The sequence below is a fragment of the Miscanthus floridulus genome, chromosome 1, assembly GCF_019320115.1.
Source record: "Miscanthus floridulus cultivar M001 chromosome 1, ASM1932011v1, whole genome shotgun sequence".
Taxonomy (NCBI): domain Eukaryota; kingdom Viridiplantae; phylum Streptophyta; class Magnoliopsida; order Poales; family Poaceae; genus Miscanthus; species Miscanthus floridulus.
Genome location: NC_089580.1, coordinates 47,983,092 through 47,994,868, shown reverse-complemented (window position 1 = coordinate 47,994,868; position 11,777 = coordinate 47,983,092). Strand labels below are relative to the sequence as shown.

The 11,777-nt window shown below is 40.5% G+C and overlaps 1 protein-coding gene across 1 annotated transcript; it reads right to left on the bottom strand.

The window, feature by feature from the left end:
- Positions 1-7,054: 7,054 nt before the first annotated feature.
- Positions 7,055-10,882, bottom strand: LOC136482867 (metal transporter Nramp6-like). Its single transcript, XM_066480040.1, has 4 exons — positions 10,245-10,882; positions 9,268-9,404; positions 8,421-9,073; positions 7,055-7,363 (listed from the first exon to the last, which is right to left on the bottom strand). The coding sequence occupies exons 1-4, from the start codon at positions 10,880-10,882 to the stop codon at positions 7,151-7,153; spliced, it is 1,641 nt and encodes a 546-aa protein (XP_066336137.1). The 3' UTR covers positions 7,055-7,150.
- Positions 10,883-11,777: the final 895 nt, after the last annotated feature.

The window sequence follows — 11,777 nt, the reverse complement described above, 5'->3', positions numbered from 1 at the left end:
ATGGCTAGGGTCCAAGGAAGATGTTGAGCTAGCACTCAAGCCTCCCGTAGTTGAGGCTGATGGAGGGGAGAGGTTGGATGGTGGCGTGAGCCAACGCTAACTCTCCTCCCACCGTGATGATGAAGTCCAGGTCACCGAAGCATACGTGTGTGCCTAGGACCCAGCTGATTCTGTGGCTAGCCATTCGTGGCTAGCCATCCATGGCCTGATGTTAACGTCGGAACACACAAAGGTCCCCTACCTAACGCACCAACTATTGGTGTTTTGAGTACAACGAGTAAATTTGTATTATTGTGTGTTAGGCCCGGATGGTGTGCTAAAAAGATGTGAGGTTTATACTGGTTTGGGTAGAATGACCCTACATCCAGTTCATGGTTGCTGCTCGTGTTATTTGCACTGAAAGGTTCGTAGTAGGGGTACAAACTGGTGAGAGAGGGACAGGTCCCAAGTCTCTGATAGAAAGGTCGAACGGGTGCTGAGAGCTTGGATGTTGCTTAGCTATGTGGTGTGATGTGTGTGGAATCAATTGGTCCCCTTAGTGGGGTGCCCTACCTTCCATTTTATAGACAAAGGGGGTGCAGGGATTATAGATGGGAGAAAGAAAAAACTAGAGGCAAAGAAGGTCCTTCGAAGGTGTCGGGTCTTCCTTTTTCTCTGAGCGAGCCCCGCTGACATGGTAGACGGTGCCAGGGATAGCATGTTCGCTGATCCTAATAAGGTCATGCTCTGGCTTCATTCAGCAAGTGGTCACATCCCATCCTATTCTGGCGGGTGGCGCGACACACTAGGGTGCTGAACCGTGACCCTACGAGGAGTAGACGACGTAGAGGCCCCATGTTTATTACTATAGATGACATGAGTTTTCTCCTAGACCATAGCAGTTGTCATATGATTCCGTTAGGATTCGTGTTCAAGGGCAAATGCCGGTGCCCATAACATTGTAAGACAAATGCCAGCGCCCACAACACTATTTGGGCTCTGACATGCCTAGAAGGGCTTAAAGTGCCCATCTGGTCATATCCTAACTATACTTTCTAGTAGGCGTGCAGGGTATGGTCCTCGATACTATGGTTGACTTGAGTGTCCCGCCTTATCTGTATGCATAGTTATGAAGGAGCAGCGCACAGACGTTGGGCGAGGCAGAGTCTACCCCCGGTCATCGAGCGAGGTGAAGCCAGCCCCCAGACGTCAGGCGAGGCAGAGTTTGCCCTCAAACGTCGGGTGAAGCGAAGCCATCCTCCGGACATCAGGCGAGGCAGAGCCCACCCTTGGACATTGGGCGAAGCGGAGCCTGCCCCTAAACATCGGGTGAAGTGGAGCCAGTCCCTAGACATTGAGCGAGGAGGAGCCAACCCCCGAACATTGGGTGAGGCGAAGCCTGCCTCGGACGTTGGGCGAGGTGGAGCTTGCCCTCGGACGTCGAGCTAAGTGGAGCCAACCCCCGGACATCGGGCGAGGTAGAGTCTGCCCCTAGATGTCGAGCGAGGAGGAACCAGTCCCTAAAAGTCAGGCAAGCCGGAGTCTGCCCCCAGACATCAGGTGAAGTGGAGCAAGCCCTCGAACGTCGGGCGAGGTGGAGCCAGCCCCCAGACGTTGGGCGAGATGGAGTCTGCCCCTAGACATTGGGTGAGGTGGAGCCAGCCCCTAGATGTCGGGTGAGGTAGAGTCTGCTCCTAGACGTTGGGCAAGCCGGAGTCTACCCCCAGACATCGGGTGAGGTGGAGCCAGCCGCTGGACGTCGAGCGAGGTGGAGTCTACCCCTAGATGTTGGGCGAGGTAGAGTTTGCCCTTAGACATCGGGCGAGGCAAAGTTTGCCCCCAAATGTCGGGCTAGGCGGAGTCTTCCCCCAGACGTCGGGCAAGGTGTAGTTGCGTTCTTGCCTATTCAGAAGCATCAACGTTTGATGGTTATTAGTTCCTCCTCTTTGGGTACCCCAGTATTCGGTCCCCGACAAGTACCTTGTGATTCAGATGCCTCACTGCTGAATAGTAGAAAGCAAAAGCCTGCCTTCCCACATTTGGTGCCAGAAACACTAGAGAAGATCAGGGTTCAGCTTACAATGTGAGCATGTCATTGTCTTGATCGGGTAGCTTCATGGTAGTCCAGCACCAGCTAAGTTTCACAAAATTATTCAAGTTGATCATCATGATCTTATTTTTTACTTACCTAGAGTGAAATAATATCTCAAATAATGAAGCTTCAAATTTGGCTCTATGCTCTAGTAGTATACCTCATTTAGACATACATAAAGCAATTTGGTATGTGTGGCACATAATTACACTTCACAACTTATGGTCATTAATTGTTGGCATTTCCCTGTATGATCTGATATGTCTTAAAGCACAGTACACATATAATTTCGATATCCATTACTTGACTGCTATACTGCTTAAGTAAGATTTGGCCTTGTTTCATTCCTTTGCATGCTGATTGGTACACTATAGTTTTTCTAGATGCTAATTCGGGTGAGGTGATCCATCATTGTCATTGACCACAGCAAAAGGACCTGCTTTTTCCAAAGAAACTGAGTCAAATTCAGGTTAGCTCATGCTCAGACAATAATATTGAATTCTTTCATTCTAGCACCAACTCGGTCTGACAAAATGATTTAGGTTGACTATGACGATCTTATTTTTTAACCTACCTGGAGTGAAATAGTATGCTCAAATAATGAAGCTTCAAATTTTGGTTCTGCGCTCCAGTAGTATACCTTATTCATACATAGATAAAGCATTTTGTTATGTGTATCATGCCTGCCATTTTTCACTCTCGACATTCTAATCTCAGTACTAGGAAAAGATAATGCCTGCACTTCAATCAAACCTGTTTAAGTTTTGGCTTCAGCTCTTGGCATCACCAATCATTTTCGTATGTACAATAATATTTGTCATAAGTGTTTGGAGTTAATTAGAAAATGGAGAAATTTGCTCAGTTAGTAAGTATCACTATGCAATTTTTAACTATAAGACTCAAAGTTTCACATTTATTTTGCTGGTCAGCGTGGTTTCATTTCATGAGCTTTGTAGAGTGACACTAATGAATGACGACTGAAATAACCATTTTGATACCAGTTTTCCTATGCTAGCAAAAAAAATTCAGTACCTACTGATAACAGCTACAGGCGTACCTATGCCTTCTGCTTGGTTATCGATGCTACTGAATTGTTCACTAAGAGGTTGTAGCTTTACTTAAACTAGCAAGTTGACAAATTCAAACAAGTACAAAAGCAAGTGGGGGCACCAATACCTTAGCGGTTATGTCTAAGGTGTTTAGCTCTCTTCTTTTTGACATTGCTTGATGGTCATATAGTGTCAAGGTGTGATCTCCTTGAGAAGGCGTCATTTTAGTATGAACTAACCTTCAACAGCCGCTTGAAAGGTGGACCGAACATACCTAGAGTTCATGCATCTGGTAGTTTCTGTTCAATAGCCGAGTATACTTTTAGGTTATGCCAAATCTCTCAGCTTTATATGATCGAGTTAAATAGGTATTAGACCTTTGCCATTAGGATGTCAAGATCACCTTTCACTCACATAGTCACATTCCCTTTATAGGTACAAGTATTTGTTTTTATTAGAAAAGAAAGGTTCTATTCCCTCATGTCACACACATAATTGGCCTAATAATAATGTAAATGATAGACAAATAATATGGATGTACACCCCTAGGGTCAAACGACCATCAACAATGGACAACACGAAATTTTCAGAATAGAGATTACTTTGATTTTTCTACTTATCCACCTATGGACAGGGTTGTTCTAATGTCTACAACCTCTACTTTCGCATTTTTCTTTATAGTAGAGACTGTTGTATTAAATTTGCTCCTTCTCTAACAGCGTCTATTTTCCCATTTTGATTCGTATTTTCCTGTGCCATTCGTTCACAGGAGTGGATTGGTTTGATGCATGTTCCTGTTACAGAGCTTTTGCAGCCTACGTTCTTTTTGGTGCCTAATTTGTACCATTTCCAGTTATATTTATGCTCTTTCGTTAATATTCCGTTAATGCTGACCGCTCATAAATCACAGATTCAAACATAATATCAAACCTACACGTGCAAGGACAACCACCAGCAACTGAACCTCCAACGTGTAGCAAGAGCAATAGACAGAACCAGGGTAACCAAGAAGAAAAGGTAACCTTGCATCGATTACTACAAATTGCCCTGGCCACCTCCAATTTTAGCATATTCGTGTGCCACTCTTATCTAATTTTTGATTCATTGGTCAAACATATGTTGTCTATAATTAGAATATTAAAATATATGCATATAACCTCTGAACTTTTTACATATTACACACATGCTGCTCTAGGACTCTGTAAAATTACTACTAAACATATAGCTGCTCTGCCTAAGACAAATAGGATGCCTTTTCTTGTAGAACCCTTGTCCTTGCAATGCAAAGGAAGATAGAAAAAACCTATATTCTTCATAGCCACTTCAGTTTTGACCATACGTAGTTTTCTTCTGCTACAATATAGGTCCAACACTATCTAATAGAAAGTCCTTGTTTTTACGCAGGTGTCATAAACTGTGCTATATAGTCCCTATTTTTAGTCACCTATGTTCTTACTCAGCCACTGAGGTGCAGCTCTATTATTGCATCTATTTCGGTGCTTTGGCTCCGTTCAACTTGCTGAATCTCGGCTGAAACTGGCTGCTAAATTGTTGTGAGAGAAAAATACTGTTCCGGCTGAAAAAATAAGATGAATAATGTTGTTTTTAAGGTAAGCCAAATGGGGCTTGTACTTAGGTAATATTGAGATTTGTTCCATGCTACATCACTACATGCATGAGTTTCTTCCTTTGTAAGACTCAGCTCTGAGCATGATCGTGGATTTCAAACTATGCAGAGGCACCTTCTTTGCATATGTTTACAACCAAACATAATTCTAAATCTAGATTGAATACCTTCTTTGTGAGTTCTCATCACCCCACAGCTGATTTAATATAAACCTATACACATCCTCGATGTATATCTACCTACCTTATTACTTATATTGCAGTCTATATATTCTCCATATTTGAAATCTTTCATGTGCCCACCTACGCGGGTGATGGCGTGCGCCCTATACTAGTATATACTTATAGACATCAAAACATATGCCACACATCATCTAAGGGTATATTAGGCCATTCAAGGAAAAACTTCTATTTTGGAGCTAGAGCTAGACTGTGTGGCAAACAATACACCTGCTCCACAAACACCATAGTGGAGCTGCTCTATAGTGGAGTTGGTGGAGCGGAGCTACAAAAACTAGAGCGAAGTAGTCCCAAACACGTCTTATATAACTTGGTTTATGTTTTTCAAAAAACATTCTTTCCCACTAGATCTTCAATTAGTATGTAGTCTCTCTATTTCAAATTATAAGACGTTTTGAGTATTCTAAATATATAGTTTTTGTTATGCACTTAAATATAGACTATGTCTACATACGTAATAAAAAATATCTAGAAAAACTAAAAATATTTTATAATTCGAAATGGAGGGAGTAGTATTTCTGTTCCAAATCATATGTCATTTATCTTTGTCCTAAGTCTTGTCCAACTTTTATCAAATTTATAGAAAAAATACATTAACATCTACAATATCAAACAAGTGCATTATCAAAATATATTGTCCGTTGTATCTACTTAACCCAATTTTATGTTGTAGCTGTTTGTGCATTTTCTATAAACTTGATCAAAACTAGAGAAGTTTAACGTGGAATAAAGCTAAATGACTTACAGTTTGGAATGTAAGGATTGTCGGACAAAATCACTATCTTGTTAAGACTTTGTTTAGGGCAAAGCCCAAGGGGCGAGCAGAAGAAAGAAAGTCACAACAAGGAGGGTGGCGGCTGAGATAGAAAAGGTTGTCCCTAACAGCCATTGATTGCAATCGCCAAGTGCGGACAAATTCATGTCAGCTTGATTGCTCCATGGGAAGGGGATTTTTACCACTACATTATTTGAAGTGGGGCAAGGAAGTGCTTCCTATATATAAGATTCATGTACATGTGAGAGAGATAACTGTTTGGTAGGATTTCCTTTGAAGATAAACATGTTTTAATACAAAGAACGCATATCTATTGGGCATGTGACCATTTACTTGTTTGTATGAAAAATTGTTTTCTCTTTTCCAATTAAATTATAGGGTCAATTTGTTAATGGTTCTTGTTTAAAATCCCACAATGATCTGATTTGCACATAGATATTGAATGACATAGCCAACACTTTTATTATTGGCACTATCACATATTACAACAGCAAAAAACACGGGTTTTAGTTCTTTCAATGATTTATTGGGGCACTATCAAAAGCCAATGGTCCACAGGCATTTTGGAGCAAAAGTTAAAAAAAGTATAGCTCTTTTAAGCAAAACTAATGCATCTAATCATGCAAGTATATGCAACATTACTAGAGCAATAGTAATAGTTCGTTTCAAATATTCGGGACAAGATAGCTAAATGAACCAACCAATATTATTGGATATAATGTCATGGCCATACATTTGAAAATCTTACTCTTTTGACCAACTCATATTCAACTGAACATAATTTGAGCAAAACAAAACTAAATGAATTTCTTTCCACCACATTCAAAATTTTGATTCCTTTTTGAAAGAAGAGAACATGTGGTCACTTAGACCAGTGATGGTGATGACATTCTACTGGCTAAAGATTAAGACAACTCTGCAGTTCATATACCTATATCAAGCCTATTAAGTGTGTTTGCATTGCTCCACTGGTCCTGACCAGCAAACAATGGGCATGTCCATCCAAATAAAGAATCGTTGGTGTTTTAGTCACATGAACATTTTCACAGCATAAACTCGAATCTCATTGTACACCAACATGAGTACCAACAATCTACCTTTGATACCTGGTGTCTTGTTGTGTTTCTCTCACTATTTGTCATTTCCACGTACCATGAAATAAGAAGATATTGTTAGGAAATTTAGGTATAAACACATAGGTTGTTCTTCTCCCATGATAATTTTTTCAATCGTAGTCAGAGGTCTTTATATAAACCATACAACAGTCTTAGTAATTCTTCACAACAACTGAAACTTTGTTTTCCTCTATACAATGGGCACTGCATTTTTGTGATCTTCCTAAAAATGTCAATAAGCTACCATACAACAATATTGTTCATCCCATTTTCACTATATGGAACTCTTCTCGTGTAATGTTGTTGCGAGATAGTTGGGAAATTCTATGCCTCGAAAAATAAGATATAGTATGAACATAGAATAAGTCGCCATAGCCACACATAGAGCTGAGCTATACAACACGCCTCCCATTTCTGAAGAGAAGAAGTCCAACAACATATAGCTATTGATTAGGATCGGCAGGGAAGCAACTGTCCAGGTTGCAATCTGCATCAAGATGCCGAGGTCAGTTGATAATGCTATATAGTGAATTTGCAATTTGATAGAACTACAACAACTAAGACATTCGAATACCCATCATTCAAGGATAAGATCAAATTCAGACTTCCTAAACAATTAGAGCACACATTTTGAAAGATAATATGTCGTTTAACACATAATATGTTTGTGTTTGTCTGTATTTGGTAGATAGGAATGTAACCCAGTATCACCGTATGTAACTTGAGACGTGTCTTGCCTCCTGAGTCTATACTCTATTTATACCCTCTGAGAGGCTCAATGTAATACATATGCATGCAATTTTCTACTTATTGTTAGAATCAAAATGGATTCGCCCAAGAGGCTCAATGCAATACATCCACAGATTGTATGTAATCTCACTGCTTATAGTTAGAACCTAAATGCTTTAAATGGGAAGAAAACATATAGTGACAATATAACATTGATAAGAAGACAATTTTTAAGAAACCAAGAAATTTTGGCACCTTTACATGAGAAACTCTGAAATCGCTAAATTGGGCTATCATTAAGAAAACAAACAACCAATTATATTTTGGGTAATAGGACACCGATGATATATGCAAGCTATGCCTACCAATGTTTGCAATAGAACCAATGATATTTTAGCGCAACAATATCTACCACCTATTAATAATCACTGGCAATACTGCAAAGGTATGTAAGCTTATGCACATGTCCCAAATAGGTATGATCATAAAGTAAAGCACCTATCAGCATCATAATGCTCCTAGATGCTAGTTCTAGATGATAGTTTTTTTAGAATGTGCCTTAGCATGAGTTAATTATTGGGTAATCTTTACAAACAATATTTAAACGTGAAGTAAGAAACACACACAGCTAGGTTTGTCACAAGGCGTAGTTTGGTAAGAAATTTGAGCTTGGTCTTGGAATGGTAAATGAGTGAGCTCATGCACCAAAGCTCATCAAGCTTCATGAGCTAAGATCAAGCAGTTTGGGAAAGGGTTGAATTTAATCAAACCAATATAAGCTTATCAAGTTTACATTATCAATAACCATTACTTACTTTCATTCTTGGACCTATCTTGTACACCCCCATGACTTTCTCCTTGGAAACCAATGTTATTAGTGGGATGAGAGAAAAGGGGATCTGAATTGACTGGAGCACGTTGAGCCACTCATTGAGAACATCCAACTCATAGCCAGATTTGTTGAAGAATAAAGCAACGATTATAGTTGGCACAATTGCAAAGCTTCTAGTGATCAATGCTCTGATCCATTTTTTCAACCGCCAATTTAGAAATCCACCCATTATAAATTGTCCAGCATAAGTTCCAGTTATGGTACTACTAGTGCTAGCGGCTAACAATCCAACACCCCAGATATAAAGGATTGGGAAAAAGTCCCCCCCAAACTTCTCTTGTAGGTATTTTCCAGCATTCTCAAGACCGATATTATCTGCTTCCTTGGTACCATGAAATCCTTTTGCAAAAATTGTTGTGACAAATAGATTTATCATGAAGGGCACTACCAATGCCAGGGTCGATTCAATGGAATAGTACCTCAACGCTTCACGAACTTCATATTCCTTGTCTGGGTCAATTTTTCTTGATTGCACAAGAGCAGAATGGAGGAACACATTATGGGGTGTGATAACACCTCCAACAAGACCAACGGCTTGTTTTATTGATCTTGAGCTCAGTTTTGGAACCATAATACCTATTGTATAGAAATTACAATGTGATCAACTGAAGATAATATCACATCAAATGGCTATGTAGTAGATTCACTTGTTGCACAGATGCCCACCACCACCATGGCTTAAACCTCGGCCTAACCATCTCACTTTTGATTGTGAGCTCTTTTACAAATTTTGAATGAAAAAAGGAGGTTAAGAAGAAATAGACACTCACCGATTAATAGATCTTTGCCACTAGGCTCAGTCTCTACAAACATCCATGCGAAAGAACATGCCATTGTTGTAATTAGAACCGCAAACAGAGCTTCCAACTTTCTCACCCCATAGTTCTCCAGGGAAAGAAACATAAAGCTGATGAAAACAATATTATGGTAAGTAGGGTGCAAGTACAACCTTTCAACCATTTAAGCAATAAATACAACAAAATCAGTGCTCACGAGTCATGATGTTAACAATAAACTTTGTAAGGTCGTATAAAAACATAAGCTTTGTTTTACATGTCACTCTTATACTACTCATATTGTTGGAGACACATTGGAACATGTGCACCATATGTCCATACTAGATTAAAACCCTTCTTCAGATGGTAATACATAAAAGAAATCCTGAATAAGAGCACTATTGCCTATGCTAAATATTGGAGAAAAATATCATGCGCTTGTGTTGTTATTGCTCTTTGGACGCAACATAAATAGAATAACTAAACATGGTAAAGTTTGTTGATCAGTTCTTCTAGGTCACCATGTTAATACCATCAACATTTATTTATCTCATGTGCATACAAGTGCTTTGTTAAACTATATGCAATAAATCACCAATAATCTACCACCTGGCTAGATAAAAAATAGAATATTTATCACATTTTTTAATACTTTATACAACAAATATTAGAATATAATTGGCTATGATCTTTCAAGACACGTCTATGGGAAGAACCGTAGGGTCAGAGAGACAAATTTTACTACCCTTATGCTACTCTCTATCTAAGAAAATTAAAATGGCAAGAAGATTATCTAGCCGATGTCCACCGGTCTCCAAAAAACATTGTAGTGACAAGGCCTACATACCCTGATCTAAAAGCAGCTTAAGATCTAGCATCAAAATTGCTCAACCATTCATCATATAGGTGAAATGACTATCGGGATTTGACAACATTACATATACCAAGAAGGCACAACCAAAGATGCTTACCAATCCAAAGCGGTAATGACAACACCGGCCCAGAGTGGCAATAGGCCGTGGCTGAGGATCTTGATGGCAATGGAGCTTCCAATGACCTCCTGAATGTCGGCGCTGACCAAGGCAACCTCAGCCATCAACCAAAGTGCGTGGCGTGCCCAGTCCGGGTACTCATCACGGCATAACTCAGCAAGGTGCCTCCCCGTGGCCACCCCGAGGCGCGTAGCGTGAAGCTGCACGAGTAGGCCCATGATTGTGGCCCATAGGAGCACCCAAAGTAGTGTGCGGCCTGCCATGGCACCAGCCTGCAGGTCGCCCTCGATGTTTCCTGGGTCCACGAATGCGATGCTCATCAGGAAGCCAGGCCCCGAGAATAGCCACAACTTGCGCCATGAGAAGGGTGGCATGCAGCCCCCCGAGGCATAGAAGGCACCCTCTTCATTGGCGTTGCCTTTGTGGTCGCCAGAGATGGAAACAATGACCTTCTCAGATGGCTCAAACGCACGCTCCTCACATCCTTCGTTGCTATTTGAGATGGCAGAGATGAACGACAATGGTCGAAGGAGGGCACGATGCTCAGCTTCATAGGTGGGCGGAGAGGCACTCACGGCAGGCTCTCTAGCGGCATCCGCATTGTGGTTGTCGGCCATCAAGAGGTGGGACTAGGAAGATACGCAAATTAATGCTAGTGGTCCCGCATGGTTCGTGGTGAAAACAACCGATGTTTGTTGCCGCGCATCTTAGGGACTCCTATATTTAGAGCCTATGGGACATGAGGCTATGGAAAACTAACGTGAAGAACGCTAGAAATGAGAGGACGCCGACTTAGAAAGGCGGTAGAGTAGCAAAACAACACTTATAAGCAACATAGAGAGGCTAATACAGAAAAATGCAAATCTATATTTTTTATTTACAATCAGGCCCTAATTTTCTAAAATAAAGGCGTGCTTGTTTTATACTTACATGCTTATTGATCATAGATTGAGAATTTGGAAACCATAAATTCTATTTTTAAAACCATTGATTCTTGAATCCTAATTGTTGATCACTGAGGCTATTTGGTATTCTACAATTTGACCATATACTAAGGAAAAATGAAACACCATCATTCTTATAAGGGTGCTAGATGAAATGACCGACGACATGAGGTGAATAATGATAGTGTTTAGCAATCTATAATATCATCTATCTACAAACTACACTGATCAAATTGTGTTGCTAGTTGTATGAATTTATTCAAGTTGAGTTATGGGAAGGTTGTCTTACTTGGCGAGTCCAATAAATAGCAAGCGGTGCATCGTGAAACCATGTTGGTGCATCCGCGTGACGGTTCATACAAATGGGTAAGAGCTAGGGATGCTAACTGGGCGGATTTGGGTCGGGCAAAGTCTCCACAGACAAACTTGAAACCCGAACTCAAATCTGAAACTGCCCTAACACCGACTTAGGTGAAAGTCCACCCCGCCATCAAACCCGATGGATCCCAAAACCCACAACCCACAACTATATGGTAGTACAATAAAAACAATAAGGATTTTTTTGGAA